The 19,524-nt window shown below is 38.4% G+C and overlaps 1 protein-coding gene across 1 annotated transcript in view; it reads right to left on the bottom strand.

Moving 5' to 3' along the window:
• The window catches only part of ITGA2 (integrin subunit alpha 2), a 109,139-nt gene that overhangs the window by 61,832 nt on the left and 27,783 nt on the right, over window positions 1-19,524 (bottom strand). Inside the window, exons 2-4 of the mRNA XM_029940910.1 lie at window positions 19,060-19,180; window positions 4,510-4,619; window positions 2,791-2,882 (exon numbers count right to left, since the gene is read on the bottom strand). Of these exons, the coding sequence (XP_029796770.1) occupies window positions 2,791-2,882; window positions 4,510-4,619; window positions 19,060-19,180 (323 nt within the window). The remainder of the gene's footprint in view (window positions 1-2,790; window positions 2,883-4,509; window positions 4,620-19,059; window positions 19,181-19,524) is intronic.

Raw genomic sequence — 19,524 nt, forward strand, 5'->3', positions numbered from 1 at the left:
GCAGGGTAAGTAACCAATGGCACATAGTTGTTAGCCAGCATCATTGCTGTTGTTATTCTTTTTTCCCCCTAACATTTATTTATTTATTCATTCTGAGAGAGAGTGAGAGGAGCTCCAGGGGAGGGGCAGAGAGAGAGAGAGAGAGAGAGAGAGAGAGAATCCCAAGCAGGCTCCACACTGTGTTGTTGGTGCAGAGCCTGATGGGGGGCTCAAACCCATCAACTGTGGGGTCGTGTCCTTAGCCAAAATCAAGAGTTGCACGCTTAACTGACTGAGCCACCCAGGTGCTCCTACTGTGGTTATCTTGAAGAAAGGTTATACTATTCACTTGTAATATTATATTATATTTATACTACCACTTACTGTATTCAGCGGAAACCATAAACCCCCAAGCCCCGGATCAGGCAGGAACCTAGAGTGCTCTGGGCTGGTATAGACACCACGGCAAATGAAGAGTCCAGGTGTCACACTCAAGGCCAGGCCACCACGGCTCCTACCCATTGCCAGCCTTGCCAGATCTTTCAAACTTTCAAGGAGAGTCCGAGAAGACACATTCTTTGTGAAAATCCACTAAACAAACACAAATGAGGCGTATGAACTGCCAGCTTTTAACTATGCTCTAAAGTATTTGAGGACTTCTGATCCCGTTCCCACTGCCGGAAAATCCTCCAAGCTGGCACCTGTCTCCTTGCCCACATCATATGTACTCCAATTCTTAACATCTCCATTAATCCAGCCTCAGATCCCTCTTTTCATCAGCCTTTCAATGCAAAGGACTCCTGATGTAATTGTGATTAAATCACATAGGAAACACTACATTAAATCCTGTTAAAACTGCTAGATGTAAAAAGGAAAAAAATGGGAAAGAGAAGTCTAGCCAAGATCTTAAAGAACATCTAAAAAGTTTAACATTATGTAAAGCTGTGGCTCAATTATTAAAATTTAACAAAAAAGTGTGAACTTGAAAAAAAAATTAGAAGAATAAAAGGGAGTTTATTTGACCCAGTTTAATTGTTGGTTGCTCAAAGGAAAAGAGCTGTGGTCATATTTCATGCCTAATGAATAAGCCATAGTTCTTCCTTCTATAACACTGGTTCATTTTGCCAATTAGTTAGGGGGAAAATCATGATCGATGCCTTTGGTTAGTTTACCAAATAACAAATACCAATTATATTGATTCCTGCATCCCCATCCCCAAGTTGGCTTTTTAAAAATCACCTTGAAAAATAATAACTTATGAAGTGTTTGAGAATTTGTTTTAAAAGCAATGGAAAACAGCATTAAGAAGCTGAAATTAGAATATGCCAATTGTTAATGCCAGAACTACATTCCTGCTTTAAGCCCAGAACTTAAGCAGTTTCAAAAAAATGTGATGATTGTCAGCCTTTTCCACACAATTCTTAAGAGTATCTTAAGATTTTGACCTGTTAGGTATGTAAAGGAAGCTTTGGCTTTTTTCCTTTTTTTCCTTTTTCCCCTCTCTCTCCTTCCCTGCCTCTTCCCTCTTTCTCTGCTTGCTACATTGGTTGTTAAATTAATCTCTTAAATTCTCTTGCAATTTTATTTTACTTTATCAGAAGTTACAAATTAAAAATTTAGAAAGACATCCTGTCATCCTTATATCTCAATACGTTCATCTTCTTGAATTTATTCAGCCTTAAAAGCAAATAAGCAAACAAAAAAAGAGGAAAACAACCTATTTTTAAAACTTTGGAATATCATGAATGATAAAGATTCATTGCATTATTTATTTATGCTTTGAATTTACATATTACAAGCAATATCTGATTTACTGAGTGGTACCAATATTTGAATACTAATATCTATTAGTAAAAGTAGAATGACATTGTTCAAAATTAATTATATTTTTAGAATAATTCATTTATACATATAGGCTCTTAAGTTAGCATGTCAATGGTATAGACATAACTAACGTAAAGTTAAATTAAGTTTTCTATGACTATTTTAACAGGGGAATAGGATCATCTATGAGCTAGTGGAAATGTCTAGTAAGATTCGATTTTTATTTGCCTTAAAAACTTTTTTGGTATGTAATGGTTTTCAATTTTTTTTATATAGTCAAATAAATCTTTTCAACAATCCTACATTATTTCTTCTGTTAGTTCTAAGCTTATAAATTTTTCCCTCTCTTAGAAAATTTTCATTTTCTTCCAGTTTTTTATATTAACTCTTTAGTCCACTTGAAAGTATATTTGGATATACAAGTTATTAACCAATTAGTTGTCCCCAAACCACTTGTTAAAGAAGGTATTTCTATTTCACTGATTTGTAATGTTTTCTCACAGCATTCTAGAAACTCAATGAGAGTAAACACTGACATGAAATAAGATGAGAGGCCAAGCCATGAATGAAATGATCAGATTTGCCAAAGGGTTATAGCAAATGATTTAAGATAGAAATACTCTTCAGCCTGGAAGTGCAGTCTCTGAATTAGAATTACCTATCTTAAAATTCCTATGGGAAGAAGAAATGGGACCTGGAATTCTGGTGTTATCAACAAATGCTAAGCACACTTTCCAAGGGCAAAGAATTGGTGTTTCTTTTGCTGCTTTCTCCTAAGACATTCCATGGCAATGGTTTTGCTGAGTACCTTAGTAAGTCTATATTAAGCAACAGATGGTTATGTCATGTTGGATATCCACATGGTATGATTTATCCCAAAGCAAACCCTAATATTTAAATGTCAAGATTTGATTTGATAGGTGGGATGGTGAGAAGACACTACACACTTTCTTGAGACAGATGAGCATTTGAAAGGTAAACACTCACAAGAAATCCTCCGGTTCCTCCGTTCCTTGTGAGTGTCAAGCCAAGGCTCATGTTGGTTTTCATTTCAGTAACATTGGGAATGGTTGTGGCAGCTTTCAAAGAGAAATAGATTTTAAAAAGTGAATAAATCTTCACATTTATTTAAAGTTGTTAAAAAAAAACCCACACTCATGTTTATATGTAGCATTGAGTTTAGTGTCATATACACAGGCACTCACTATATACATATTCACATGTAGAAATAAGGGGCCTTCAGTGATCTGGCAGCTCATACACTTAAATATGTGAGGCTATGGAATGTAGGATGTTAGGGGGTATCTGGAAAGGGCATAACTTATAGGCATTTAAGTTCAAAATCTTAAAAACAAAGTGCTGGCCAAACAAAACATGTCTGAGGACACTATTTGGTCTCCAATTTGCCAACCCACTCTTTTCAAGTCACAAAGTCTCCATCTAATGCTTTATTCTGAATTCAGAAAATAATATCCTTAAATTGTTATTTAAAAAATGGCATATAGAATCTGGCCCAAAGCAGTAGTAACTTTTTAAGGGAAATTCTGAAAACATGCTCAACATCACTCATCATCAGGGAAATACAAATCAAAACCACAATGAGATAACACCTCCCACCTGTCAGAATGACTAAAATTAACAACACAGGAAACAACAGATATTAATGAAGACGGGAGAAAGCTGAACCGTTTTTGCATTGTTGGTTGGAATGCAAGCCACTCTGGAAAGGAGTATGGAGGTTCCTCACAAAATTAAAAATAGGGGGCACCTGAGCTCACCCGTTATCTCCTTAAATAAGTTAATGATCTGTACGGAGTCTTTATACCCTTCAACCTCGGTAGCACTTGACACCACTAATATTCCTTCCATCTCATGTTTATTGAACTCCTATCTTATGGCAGAAGTGGTGCTAGGAATAGGTATACAGAGATGTATAAGAAACATGTCCTTGCTTCTAAGTTTCCGTCACTGGTTTTGAATCACTGTTTTGAATTTCTACTTTCCCTTGATTCCCTAACACAGATTTCCTAATCAAACTTTAGTTCTTCAGAACTCTAAGGCTCCTCAGTGCTGCTTTTTTGGATATGATTAAGTTGAGTAATTTTTTAGATGCATCAGAAAACATTGCATGGAAATATGACTTATCTTGCTTTTTAGTCTTGTATCTTTCATAGCTTATGCATTAATAGAAAGAAAGTATCTGAGACACGGATAATTAAAACAGCAATTCCAAACACAAAGTATTCAAAATAGTGCCTTTTTTTTTTTTTTTACTAAAATGCAATAATTTAGACAAGACCAGAAACAGAATGTTTCTCCATGCTTCTAAATGCAACCCAAATACTGACAGGTCTATACTTAATAATATGTTTTGAGAAGGAAGAGAGGTATGGATAGACTTAGATTTCTGTAAGTAATCAGCAAAATAATACTAAACATTAATGGAAAGTGGTCCACAGTCTGAGGGTAGATGGCCCAAGAGGCAGCACATTTCCCATGCATCTTACTAAATCAGGTCTTCAATCTGTGTTGGAAAGTTGGACGCAATTGGACCTCATATGACTAGAGATATAAAGGCCAAAAAAAAAAAGCTGTCTATATTTCTTTAAGACAGAACTATGATTGATTTTGTTATTGCCTTTTAGTTAGGTTTATAACAATGAGACCTTGTTATTTGTAAAAATCACATTTCTAATTACCACTTACTTTCCAGATGCAGTTTTTCACATGTCGCAGTGGGCAGATCTACAGGACATTTATACACGTCTCCCATTCGGTTCTCAGGAAAGCCGCTCCAAGGTGAGCCAACTAGTAACCTAGAAATAGGAATTTTTTTTCATTAAATATAAAATGTTAGCTATAGTTTCTTCGAGATTAAAGCCGACCACAAAATAATGAAAAAAAAAAGCCCCACCTTTAATTTCAACTTCTAATAAGAAAATAGTAGTTCATATTTGTTCAGCTATAACTGGTTCTTTTTCCTTTCCTCTTAGGTGATCCAAATGCTTAAACGATTTTAATATTTTTAAATGATCTTAAATTTTTTTTTATTTTAGAGAGAGACTGTGAGACTGTGAGTGGCAGAGAGGGGTAGAGATGGAGAGAGAGAGAGAGAGAGAGAGAGCGAGAATTTTAAGCAGGTTCCACACTGAGCCCCCAGCAAAGGGATCCCATGATCCTGGGATCATGACCTGAGCTGAAAATCAAGAGTTGAAGGCTCAACTGACTGACCACCCAGGTACCCCTGCTGACCCTGATTATAGAAATATAATGCAGGCCACAAATGTGACCTGCATATGTAATTTAAAATTTTCTATTAGCGATATTAATACAATAAAAAGCATCCGTGAGAGCGGATGTGCATGCATGAGAGACAGCATGAGTGGGGGAGGGGCAGAGAGGGAGACAGAGCAGGCTCCAGGCTCTGAGCTGTCAGCACAGAGCCAGACGTGGGGCTCGAACTCATGTACTGGGACATCATGACCTGAGCAGGAGTCAGACACTTAACTGACTTAGCCACCCAGGTGCCCCTGGAGAAGCAGCATTTCAAGTGCTCTGCAGCCACGTGTGACTAGCGGCTGCCACACTCGTCAGCACAACTTTAAAGGATGAATACTGAAAACCAAAGGGCAAATATTAAATTTTATTTATGTATTCAATAATATTAAAACCAAAAGCAAAAACTAACATTTGTTGAGTGCTCTTCTTGCCCTAAGCACTTTCAGATGTCATCTTACTTAGGGAGCACATGAATTATCTAAGTGACTCCACTGTTTATTGTCTATATAAGGGATCCTTAGCAAAAACACAGAGCAAGTTTGCTACGGAGCTCTGCTTCCATGCAATGCATTTGTAGCCAGAATGCAGGACGCAGAGTTTGGAGGCCGGTGCTCACATCCTTCTCTGGTTAGTTTCATTTCCTACAGCGCTTTTACAACTAGAGACTAGTTCTCTGCGGAACCCCTCACCTAACATTTCTGGTCACAGAAGAATAGAAAGAGTCCATATAACAGTCTTATCTTTAGAATCTGTAGTAGGTTAATTACTCAGCAGCATCGAGTTACTAAGAAAGTACATTTGATTCAATGTTTTTTTCCTTGTCAAGGTTGGGAAAGAGGAGATGAAACTTAAATTCTTTCATGAGCCTTCTGTATGTTTTATCATTATTGATTAAATAGCATGTGCCTCACACTAAGTGCCACAATGCATACAGAAGGACAAAGGTGCACTTCCGTCTACTAAATCTAGTAAAGCTGTTTAAAATAATGGCAAGTAAAACAATAACAGTACAAATGAACAGAAGGATATAAATAAGTTTCCCTCTGAAACAAGCATTAAAATGGTCAGAGGGTACGAAAATGAATACCAAAGGATGAAAGTGCAGTTATCATTCTCAGAAGAGGGAAGAGCATGAATACGGAGGAAAGGGGAAAATACAGATTATTTTGAAAGACAGTTAATGATTCACATAGCTAGGGAGAGCCAAGCGTAACTGATTCTGAAGCTCAAACTTTTAACCCTTAGGTCATTCTCCTTCCTCTTAGCTGCAAGAAGGCCTGGCATAGGGCCCAGATTGGGAAAGCTACCTGAACAAATGGGTTGGGTTCCAGAATAATCAAAGAGTAGAAACTGGAAATGATGGTCAAGCCATACCTAATGTGATAGGGGCGTGGCTGTGTGGCGTATAAGGAGGCTATGGACAGGAAGGACACCAGCCCCGGTCATCTGATAAGCACATATCCACACGTAAATCCAGGCCGTGCTGTTCATAACGTAGGTAATAGCAGAGTATGTTCAAATAGTACTAAATGGTAATCCAGGTGGCTTCTACTGTGCATATTTTCCATCCATCCTCCTCAACCCAAGAGAAACACACTGAAGAATAAAAATTGTTTATCATCTAACATTTAACCATCCTGTTCCTCAGAGCCTTCGGCAGTAAAGCACCATCAGCTACCTATTTCTCAATGGGAAAGCTCCAAAGGCTACTTGCTGTCTCCTATTGCCCAAGTGTTCCCTGGATACTCTCCACTTCACTTCTTCCAGCCTCATCACAGAACTCAGGATTTGATAACCTCACACTCAGGAAGGATTATATGACATCTCCACTACTCTTGTGAGGACTGCGGTCTCCTACGTTAATCAGACGGTAAGAAGAGAGAGAAAAAAAGACCTGTATAATTGGGTGCCTCTTAACAGAAAGGATGTGAAAGGACTTGAAATTCTCTCAAAGAGTCCATAGAAATCCAGGCAGCATTATGTCATAGTAAACTCTAACGCAAAACAATAGAAAACAGTGGAAAACCAGATCATTCTGGTGGCTGGTAAAGAACAAGTGTGTCCTTATCATATATGACTCATTTTTTAAATATGATGAACCACATTATTAAGACACCCACAGGTCATGCTAGCGGCTGCCGAGAATGTTTCATAGACCTTTGCTAACTCCTTTACTGGCAGCATTTCCGGTAGACTCTCCTTGTTTCCACCCGAAGGCCTCAGTGAAATTCTGGTTCCTGACAATTCATCCTCATAAGGAAAGGCTATGAGGTGGCTGCTCCAAGGGAATTGTGACATCCTTACATTAATCAGACAGGAAGATGAGGGAGGCTGGTATATTTATTTATAAAATCTTATGTAATCAGCTGTAACAGGAAGAAACATGCCAGGAGAGAATGTTACAAAGGTGGAGAATAGGACAGGTTAGTGACTAACCCCTACTGAAGTATGGCAAAGCTTCTTTGAAGTCATGGATTTAACTTAATTACTACCAGACAAAAGAGCTGCATGAACAGTTGTGTGTGCTGATTCTCAAAACAAAACAAAATCCCAAGACATAAACTCTTTTTTCCTACAGTGAAACTGGGAATTCTTCCAAGACGACTTAAAATAACACTTACTGTTCAATTATCTTGTGGGGAAATAGTGATTATGTAGAGTTCCAAAACATAGCCAATTTGCCCACCTCCAGTGGAATTCAAAATACTTTGTTTACTTAGTAAATACTATTTATGGTGGTGTAGGTAGTTTTAAACCCACAATCCAGGGGCTGTTATAAATATCTTCCTTTGGTCTGTGAGTCTATAAACTCTCCAAGTGTTCCTTTAATACTAGCGATTTTTCTAGAGATTATTGACAGGGCGTACTTAAAATAGTAGGGCAAAACATGTTTTATTCGATGCTACAGGTGTTGATTGAGATTCTGTGAGGCTGAAATTTTGCATAACACCATGGGGTACCACTTCCATATGTACGGTGTGCTCTGGCCCTGTTAAGTACGCATCCGATAAGGTTGTACGCGGTGGCCAGACCTACTATGTGCCAGACTTTATTCTAGGCACTGGGGATACATCAGTAAATACGTCAAGTCAAAAATTTCTGGTCTTGTGAAACTTACATTCTAGTGGGAAAAGATAGGCAACAATTTTAATAAGTAAATAAAACATATCATGGTGGTGTTCAGTGCTCTGTGGAAAAAATGAGCAGGCGAGTGAGGAGTGGAGGAGGATTCTCACACAGAGTCGTGACACCGAGGCTTCTCTTTCCATAAAGCAGCTTTGTGCCGGCACTGCTCAGCTGGGTCCGTATCTGAAGAAATGAGCCCTGAATGCCCCGGGGTGTAGTTTTTTAAATACATTTTCTATTCCTTTGTCTCCATATATGGTAACACACAAACATGCAATCTGATTAAGTGGTCTCATGTTACAAGGTTGTGAGGGATGTTGTCACGTATGCATGTTGCCAGGGTGCTTTGAGGTGGAAAGAGTAATCTTTATTAGAATGCTCAGGGAGGCCTCACTGAGAAAGTGTCATTTAAGCAAAGACTTGAAGGACATAAAGAAAAAAACCATAAGATTCTGGAGGAAAAATAATCCAGGCTGTGGGGACAGCAAATGCAAGGCCTCTGTGGCTAGACTGCAGTGATAAGGAAGAGTGTGGGAGGTGATGTGTTTGGATGGGTCATAGGACCAGATCCCATAAAACTGGTGTGAAATTGTACGGACTTGGCTTTGCCTCTGAGTGACTTGAGAAGACCATTGAAGGGTTTTCAGCACAGTAATGATATGATCTGACATACTGTAGAAGGATTTTGAAGGCTGTTCTTTTGAGCATGATTGCCCTGGGGTAAAGGTGAAACAAGTGAAGCATTTTGGAAATAAATGCAGAATTCAGGCAAGACGAGATGAGGGGCTCCCACAGGGCTTGTGAGACGTGATCTTATTTTGTAATACATTTTGAAGGTAGGGCCAGCAGGATTTCTTTTGAGAGGTTAGTTTTTAAACATAACACACACACACACACACACTAACCCCGCACACAAATAATCAAGGATGATTCCAGGTTTTCTCTGCTAAGAAACTAAAAGGAACCAATTAGTCATGATTAGATAAGGGGCTACTCTCAGTAGAGCAAGATTTTGAGATAAGGTGGGCTCAAGAGTTCAGTATGAGGTACTTTTAGGTCTGAGATGTCTATCAGACCTCCAAGGGGATATTTACCTGGGGATAGGAGCCTATCATATATAATATATTAATTTAAGACATTTCAAAGTCTATAATACATAGTATATAAACATAAATATTATTCCTTACATGGTTTAGTTTCAAGCCACTAAAGCTTCCTGCGTGTAAGGCAAAAGGAGTTTTATGATGAAAAGAAGTCACCTGTGAAGGCTTCAAGTCTCTAGGGAGGAGGAAGACAGGTAAAGAGAGTTCCTTCAGCTCTCGATTGGGAAATGCTGTTGTTATAAATTTAATAGTTAAACCCTTTGGCATGTGTTGAAAGGCAATTTTAGTTTCTAAACTTTATTTTGCTACCTCAGACTCCGCTGGCTCCCACTATTCCTTAAACAGTGGGACAGTTAAACCCTCAAGGTCTCTCAGTTCCCTGACACGAAGTCCACCAACCTCATTATTGCTCAAACATCTTAAGTGTATTGTTATGTTTCATAAAAAGCCTGAAAATTAGCTTTTGCACTGGAAACAAATGAATTGATAAAAGCTGATTCTGTTACATTGACTCATCCAACATGCAGTTTTCCTAAAGTTAAAATCAAAAGCTGATATATTCAATTTAAAGCCTTGTGATGACACAAATTCCACATTCTTGGAAGGAAAGGAATGGTCTTAAGACCACCATATATATATATATATTTTTTTTATAAATCAAAGCCCATGAGATAGTACCTTTCAACAAGGTTCTTTGGCAGAAAGTTGTTTTATCAATGAGAACATTTGAAAAGCAACATTTATGGACTGCTTTACAGTTTATAAAGTACATTTTATGTACACTATCTCCTTTGATGCTTGTAAATTCCCAGAGAAGTTAAGTGTTCCAACTATTCTTGTTTTCCTATGAAAAACCAAGTCTCAGTGTCTACTTGGCAACAAAATCTAGAGCTGCACCAATGTATTTTCATTCCAAACCCCTGATTCTATCATAGTAAGTTCTGTTTAGAACTCTTCCAGAGGACAGGTACTCATTGTTTGCCCATCTTATTGGCCATAAACAAAATAACACACAGTTTCAACCTGTGCTGCTTAGTATTTCCCTAAATCCCTCTTCAGATGGAGCTAGACTAATGGAAAAGTTTCAGACAACTGGCCAGCAGGTAGGTGCACCTGTGTAAGCCCCATTCACCTGTGTAAATGAATGTTCCAGAAACAGACACTCAGCCATTAACATAGAGGAAAGCTTTAAGTTATAAGACGGGCTAGTGAGGCGTGGAGAATTTTCCAGATCACTGCCGGTCTCCAGATACTTGAGAGCAGTGCATCTATCCTTGTGTAAGTCACAAAAAAGATGGGTGTGCAGGTGTGTTTGTTTGCAGGTATATGCACAAATTTGTGTCCAGAGCGGGGCAAGGGAGAAGCAAGTCAGAGCAGGGACAGTTAAAATGCCCTTTCTACTATAGATTTTTATTTATGGTAAGTAACACAAACTACGGAAAAAGTTTAGCCATAAAGATTATTTGAACATGAAAAAGAAATGAACAATTATGGTGTAACAAACGTAGGTGGATCAACACCACAGTGGTCCATGGGGTTCTTTTTAGATACTTGGTTCCCTATTTATTCTGTCCCTAGTGGCCACCTAGACAAGGTCTTTGTTGACAAGAGACACGTCACATCCACATTAATTGTGTTGAGTGATGGCTTACTTACATGGCAATACCATAATTACTTATAAAAATATTAACAATAAGTTTTTAAACTTAAAAGTGTAAGACTATTACAGTCAGACATATTATGCTTTCCAGAATCAAAAACTGGAGTAAGTTACAAGTTAGTGAAAATAAAATGTGATGAAGAACAAAAAGCAATATATATTTATGGGTTTAAAATAAAAACAAACCCTGTGAATAAACAAAGTAAGCATGTTACATGGCACTGCCAGGCTAACGTAATGGCAGGAGAATTTTATCTTTGGAAAAAGGCATAAAGGATGATATTGGCTAATATTTAAAGGCCACAATGAAAGACAAAGACATGATTATTTTGGAAAAGGGATCAGAATAGCATTCTTGGCCAAGAAGAAGAAGAAGAAATGGACTGAAGCTAATCCAATATGCATGGAAGCTAATTGATGACAGATGAGAAATGGTTGAGAAACAGGCAGTGGAGAGAGGTAGGAAAAAACTTGTTATTAAAAATCCTGATTTTCTTCCTATGTATTTTTACACAGTGCTCAGGAAAGTAGCTCACATACACATAGTAGTTTAGTTGTTGTTGTTGTTGTTGTTTACAGTGGATATAATTTATCTTTTATAAACAGTGGACTTAATTTATTTCTAGTTTTTTATAAAATTTTTTAAATAATTTATTTATTTTTGAGACAAAGAGAGACAGAGCATGAGCAGGGAGGGGCAGAGAGAGAGGGAGACACAGAATTGGAAGCAGGCTCCAGGCTCTGAGCTGTCAGCACCGAGCCAGACCCGGGGCTTGAACTCACAGACAGTGAGATCACAACCTGAGCTGAAGTCGGATGCTCAACCAACTCGGTCCCCAGGTGCCCCTATTTTATTTTATTTTTGAAACTTTATTTATTTGAGAAAGAGAGAGAGCATGAGCCAGGGAGGGGCAGAGAGAGAGAGAGAGAGAGAGAGAGAGAGAGAGTCCTAAGCAGGCTCTGCACTGTCGGTGTGGAGCCTGATATGAGGCTTGAACTCACAAAACCATGAGATCATGATCTGTGCTGAAACCAAGAGTTAGATGCTTAACTGACTGAGCCACTCAGGAGCCCCTAAGGTTTTATTTTAAGTCCAATTAGTTAACATACAATGTAATATTATTTTTAGGTGTACAATATAGTGATTCAATATTTTCATATGATGCCTGGTGCTCATCACAAAAAGTGCACTCCTTAATCTCCATCACCTATTTAACCCAGCCTCCATCCCCCTCCCCTCTGGTAACCATCAGTTTGTTCTCTATAGTTAAGAATCTGTTTCTTAGTTTGCCTCTTTATCTCTCTCTTTTTCCCCCTTTGTTTAGTTTCTTCAGTTCTTCAATGGGTGAAATAATATGGTGTTATTCTTTCTCTGAGTTATTTCACTTAGCATTATACTCCATCCATGTTGGTGTAAATGGCAAGATTTCATTCTTTTTATGACTGAATAATATTCCATTGTGTATATATACCATATCTTCTTTATCCAATCATCAATAGATAGACACTTGGGCTGCTTCTATATTTTGGCTATTGTGAATAATCCTGCAATAAACAGAGGGTCCATATATCCCTTTGAGTTTGTGTTTTTGTATTATTTGGGTAAATGCCCAAAGTAGTGCGATTGCTGGATCATAGGGTAGTTCTATTTTTTACTTTTTGGGGAATCCTCGTGCTGTTTTCCACAGTGGTTGCACCATTTTTCATTCCCACCAAGAGTGCAAGGGAGTTCCCCGTTTTCCACATCCTTGTCAACGTCTGCTGTTTCTTGTGTTGTTGATTTTAGCCATTCTGACAGGTGTGAGGTAATATCTCACTGTAGTTTTGATTTGCGTTTCCCTGATGGTAAGTGATGATGAACATCTTTCCATGTGTATTTGGCCCTCCATATGTCTTTGGGGAATTGTCTGTTCAGATCTTATGTTTATTTGTGAATTGACTTATTTGTTTGTTGCATGTTGAGTTTTATAAGTTCTTTATGTATTTTGCAAATAAGCCCTTTATTGAATATGTCATTTGCAAATATCTTTCCCCATTCCATAGGTAACGTTTTAGTTTTTTTATCATTTCCTTCACTATGCAGAAGCTTTTTATTTTGATAAGTTTCAATAGTTTATTTTTGCCTTTGTTTCCCTGACCTCAGGAGACATATCTATAAAGATATTACTATGGCTGATGTGAAGAAGTTACAGTGTGTGTTATCTTCAGGCATTTTTATGGCTTCAGGTCTTGAATTTAGGTCTCTAATCCACTTTGAATTTGTTTTTGTGTATAGGGTAAGAAAGTTTCTTTCTTCTGCATGTTGCTGCCCACATTTCCCAACACCATTTGTTGAAGAAACTATCTTTTTCCTGCTATGCTGAAGATTAACTGGCCATACAGTTGTGGGTTTATCTCTGGGTTTCCTTTTCTGTTCCATTGATCTATGTTTCTATTTTTGGGTCAGTATCATACTGTTTTGATTACTACAGCTTTGTAATATAATCTAAAGTCTGGAATTGTGATGCCTCCAGCTTTGCTTTGCTTTTTTAGGATTGTTTTGGCTATTTGAGGTCTTTGTGATTCTATACAAATTTTAGGATTGTTTGTTCTCTGAAAAATGTTGTTGGTATTCTAATAGGTATGACATTAAATGTATAGACTGCTTTGGGAAGTATAGACATTTTAACAATATTCTTTCAATCCATAAGCATTGACTGTCATTCCATTTCTTTGTCATTTTCAACTTCTTTTATCAGTGTTTTATAATTTTCAGAGTATAGGTCTTTTACCTCTTTGGTTAGGTTTAGTCCAATAGTGGTTTATTTTTTGAAGTACTTCACTTTTTTTTAAACTAATGTACAGTTTTTATTTCACCAGTGAAGTGCTTTACTTTTATTCTTTCACAAGGTGCTCAAAACATTCTCCTCTGGTAGGGATAGTCCTCTCTTGTGCTCCAGAGAGGACATGTAACTTTTTCGAAGTCACCCAGCTAGGGGTGGGGAAACTAGGTAAAACCCTTGTGCTCTGGCTCCTGACTTGTGTGGAAAATCCCTGTGCATCAGAGAATGAAAAGACAGATGGTAACTGTCATCTCTTTCCAGGCAACACATTTTGTAACAGAAATTTTAACTCAACGTACTAAATGAAGCTGATCTTACTTTATAAAGTTTATATGACAATTATTATTAAATAATTTTTATAAATGCTGATTCATTCCTGCCACTTTCCTCCTTGGATAGTTACAAAAATATGTATGCCTGGAACATCTCATCTGTTTTGCATTTATCTACTGTATGCATTTTACTTCCTAGCTCTGTAATCTCAGGCAACCTACTTAACCTTTCTAAGCCTCAGTCCCCTCATTTGTAAAAGGAGTAATAATTTTACAAATCTTTTAGAGCAACTGTGAGTATTATGTATTTGGCAAAGAAAGAGTACTCAGTACATTTCTATACTGTGAATGCCAGTAAATACCAAGTACTGTTATTACCAACATACATATGGCATAATCTTTAATATCTGTAATAGAATTGAGTATTTCTTATTACTTATCTGAAATTCTCTTCCATATCTTTTATAAACAAGTATTATCCATGTATTTATAACACACACAGAGCTTTATTAATATTTTTCTTAATTAAAATGTTAGAAATATAATATAAGCTCATACAGAAAGGGAAATTTTTATTGGCCATGGCTCATGTTCATTATATTTCTCTTCTTTAAGGAACAAGCACATACTAGTCCTTGAGGACATCTCTCTCACTGGAAATACCCCTCATTCCTAGACAGTTCTCATTACACAAGTGGCTGTAGGGTTCTAAAGTTTTTGAGTCATATAATGAGCTCACACTATTCATGGGACGGGCCTTCACATTAGACAAACAAAGACAGTGCGTATCACCACAAGCTTCCAGGAAATGATTTTAAACATATCTCAATCCTTTGTATAATTGCTTCTGATAAAAATTGCATCATCCACATTTAAACATCCTGTGTGTATGGTGAGGGCCTTAGTGAGACACTGAAGGGAAAGCCAACCACAGCTTTCCTTACAGACAGAGGGTGTTCTGCTGCTCTGCCTGGGAGGTAATCTTGCTTGTAAAACTATCCAGCTTCTTTGAGACTGTTCAAAAAGCTCTAGAATTTGCAAAGCCACATCACCAGTATTTCTAGAGTAAAAACCCACAGTGTAGTAAAAGTATAATACATCAAACTAGGAAAGCATCAAGACCATTGTGTTAAGATCTTGTACATCCCAGTGTAAAATATGCCTATAAATTGCTAGAAACATGGGCCATCTGGATGCTGAGGTTGTATTTGAAAAATAAGGAGTGTGATTTAAGAATACTCAGACTAGAGGCTTATGCAAGTTGTCAGAAGGAAAGAAAGGGCTGAGAGACAGAGTAGAGTTGGGGCTCAACAATTCAGACTGTAAAGAAAGTCAAAGAAAGCAGAGGAGAAACTACCCAAACAGCAGCTTCAGAACAAGCAGTAAGAGAGTAAAGAAAATAAAGGGATGTGTGTGTATATATACGTGTGTGTTTTGTGTGTATGTTATATAAGTCTAAGAGAAAAAGACTCCCAGTTATTAAAGGAATTCACGGTAATCCCACTCTCTGTGCCCAAAGTTAACTTGACTAATATCAGGAGGCAAGTTAATGTTTAAACAGTCTTTTTCACATCTGCTACTTCCATAATGTCTGTACAGTTGTCATAAATTAGGAGTGGAGAAGGGCACCATGCCAATCGTCAAAACAAATAGGAAATTCTGGATTCCAAGTTTCGTATTATTTTCCTTGAGCCTGAGTGCTGTGAGCACTCTTGTCCTAACCATGCCCCCGGGCACTGCAGTGGGAAACACCACCCGGTGGATCCTGTCACAGCCCTGCCCCCTGTGGCAGGCTGATGAGAGAGAGACAAGGAGCAAATCTTGCCCTCGAGTGTCTCAGGCTTTGCGAGAAGAAAAACAGCTCTTCATAATAAGTTAGTACCATCAGTGACACTGAACAAGCACTGACATTACTAGCCACATGGGGTTGGCCTTTATTATGTCTCTGACATTACTCATGGCTGCTCGCTCTGCATATCAATCTTTCTCTATGGCTGTACTCCATACTTCTTAAAGGGAATTCCGATGTTCTCTACTTGGCACTTCACACAGTGTCCAGCCTGGGGTGGATGAGCAGATCATGTCCACGACTTGCCTCTTCTGCTTCTTTGCGTCAGTAAGGCCAGAACAGACTGGCATGCTAGGCCAGCTTTTGTTCTCGCTCCTTCCAGCTTTGCACCGCAACAGGGTTTAGCCTCTCAGGTAAGACAGGTCCCCTCTCTTCTCTTCTTTCTATGCTCTGGGGTGCGCTCTTACCAGCTGGTTTCAGACAGGCTTGAGGGGACATAAGGCCTTGATAAGCCTACCATTACTTCTTCCTAGAAGGCTCTACACTGGAGCTCAAAGCTCTAACCCAGTCAGTACGAGTGGTGCCTTGTTTCTCAATAGCCATCGTCCTGTGTTTATGCATCGTTCAGGAATGTCATGAGAAGGCCACAGTAGGACTTGGTAATGTTTAGTGTCCTTGGTCTGGACATCACTCTATCAGCACCAGAATCTCACCATAAGCTGCTAATACACTTGTCTTTTAACAGTGCTTGGTATGCTCAGAGAGACTTGTGGAGGGAGAAAGGGGGCATGGCTGCTTCTCACTTTCCCAGGACTCTGCCTGCTAGATTCCGGTCAACATTTTTTTCCTGTTGGTCTTGTTCAACTTCCAACCTGCAGTGTGGCCAGTGGTTGAGTTGCCTTCCAATCCTTCATAGGCTTATTGTCTCTAGTAGAATCTACTACTGATGGTGTCTCTTTCTCTTAGACTTATCTTGTCCCAGAAAAACTTTCACTTAAAGAGAACGACCTCAAGCTTGCTGGCAGATTGTCCTCAGCAAGGTCATAGTTATGTAGCAAAACATCAGAGTTCCTTCAAAGGTCTCATTCAGTTCAGACTTAAGTCAAACCACTATGACTCACTTTGCAGAGTACCTCAAGTGAATAATTTGGAAATGGGACTTTCATTCAGTCATTCAGCAAACAATTATTGATCCTCTACTTGGTGCCAAACAGTACTCTGGGTTCCAGACACAGCATTGACAAAAACAACGTGCTCATACTCAGAAACAGGGAAAAAGAGAGACAATGGGAGTATCGACAAATAAAGGTGCTTTCAGATAGTAATAACTATTATGTAAAAAAGAAATCAGCATTGAAGGTGGGAGAGTGGCAGGGGGGTGTGCTGAAGTGCTCATTTATATAGATGTGCTCTGAAGGGTCTCTATAAAGAGGAGACATCTGTGCTGAGCCTGAAAAATGAGAACCCACCAGCCAAGTGAAGATCCTGGGAAGACTGCTCCTTCTGGGAAAAAAAGCATGGGCAGAAGCTATGAAGCAGTGATGAGCTTAGTGTGTTCAAGGGACAGACAAAAGACCGAATTCATGGGGCATAAGGATAAGGAGGTAAAACATGAGACAGGACAGGCAGACTGAGACCAGATCATGGAAGATCCTTTAAGGAATTTTAATGTCATCTAATTGCAATAGGAAGCCACAGAGGGTTTTAATCTAGGCAGTGACATCATTTGAATCATGTATTTGATAGTTCACAGGGCTGCCCCGAGAGGTAAGAAGGGAAGCAGGAGGCAGGCTGAGAAGCAGTTGCCATAGTACCTACAAGAGTTCACGTTGGCTTTGAGCAGGGGTCGCAAGAAGATGGGGGAAACCAACGGTTTGTTATCACCTGTATTTTGGTGGTGGCAACAACAGGACTAGCTAAAGGAGGAGATATGGGGTGGTGACAGAAAGAGAGGAGTCAGGATTTTCGGTCTCATCAGCTGGTGCAGAAAATCACATATTTGTTTAAGTTTGATATGTTAAGCCTGGTGTTTCTACTAGACATTAATGTAGTGTTGTGAGTCTGCTGCTTGGGGAAGAATCAGGGCTGGATATGTAAAATTGTGGGTCATCTGCAAATTCGTCTGCTAGGTTCCAAGGTCAAACTATTCCAACTACAACATCTGTCTAGCCTTTGACCTCAGTATATGGTTTTCAAAGCATAAGGTAACCGTTAAGAGATGCACTCTCATATCCCAAATGATAATAATTGCTACTCTTTGAGTTTTCAACCAGACCATTCTTATCCTTTGGGATGACTGACAAACTGCAGCATACACTGCTTTCCAAGTCTCCTCGTATTAGTTAATGCTTTTGTCCTGACTATTCATCTCTTCCTCTTAACACCCACCTCATGATTCATTTCCTCCAAGATGCCTTTTGAGACAGTACCCTCTTGAGTGATAATTTCATTTTGTTTCCCTATCACACAAATAGGCATGTTCCAAAATGGGAATAATTTGGATTCTAAATGTTTCTGAGAATTCAATTTTTTAAGCATCAAACTTCAGTTCACACAGAACTCTTATTTGATAAGCCACAAATAGCCATTGAATCGGTGAAAAGAACTATGAAGAATCCAGACCGGAAACACCAGGGTAATTCTGGAACCTTCTGCAGCAACAGGGAGATAAAGTTCTAATGGCGGGACTCTTGTGACCAGAGGACATCAAGATTGGCAAGAGAGGAGCTACAATTCTTACACCTAAAGACAACTTTCAGAATCCTCTGATTTCCCCTGCATTGATTTTCATTATTTTTAAGAGCAACTTAAACCAGCAGTAGCGGTATATATTTCCATATCTAAGAAGGTAGTTGATATAAATGTGACCATGGTTTAAATGTAACCACTACACAGCATTAAAAAATTGGGAGCACGTAGGCAAAAATGAACAGTGCAAATGCCCTAGAGAAAGGTAACTGCTATTATGAATTTACTATAGAATAGTCAGGGGAAGTTTTCTATCTAGGTTTTTAAAAAGTGCCATTATACCATCTCATTAATTAACAATCTGAAAGTTATCAACTCTCAAGGAAAGAGCCTTCATTTAAGGTATTTGAAGACTATCCATTAATAATATATTCATGTACCAATTTGAACAAGCAGTTGGAGTCAAACATTAAATTCATTTAGCATTTTTATTGAAACCATAAAAAAATATTCTTACCAGTTGCCTTCTGGGTTTATAAACTGCTGCACAGCATAGCCAAACTGTTCGCTTGAAGGACCAGAAAATATCTTTGCTCCTAGGAGACCCACATTGTATGCCACACAACAATGTAAAATGCCTGTTAAGAAAAATGAAAACATAGTTCATATTTATAATTTGTGACTATAGGTTTGTAATATAATTCTCAAAGTCCACTTCAAAAAACATGTTTTATATAATAATTATTCTCCTTATTAGTGTTTACCAAGAACACTAAAACTCTACTGCTTTTTAAGTACCTACTTGGGACTCTTGTACCATGAGAAATACTTAAATTTTTTTTTAATGTTTTATTTATTTGTGAGAGACAGAGAAAGAGAGCATGTGCAAGGAGGGGCAGAGAGAGTAGAAGACCCAGAATCCAAAGCAGGCTCCAGGCTGCAGGCTGTGAGCACAGTGCCGAATGTGGGGCTCGAACTCATG

This window comes from Suricata suricatta, chromosome 6, assembly GCF_006229205.1.
Source record: "Suricata suricatta isolate VVHF042 chromosome 6, meerkat_22Aug2017_6uvM2_HiC, whole genome shotgun sequence".
In the NCBI taxonomy this organism is placed as follows: Eukaryota; Metazoa; Chordata; class Mammalia; order Carnivora; family Herpestidae; genus Suricata; species Suricata suricatta.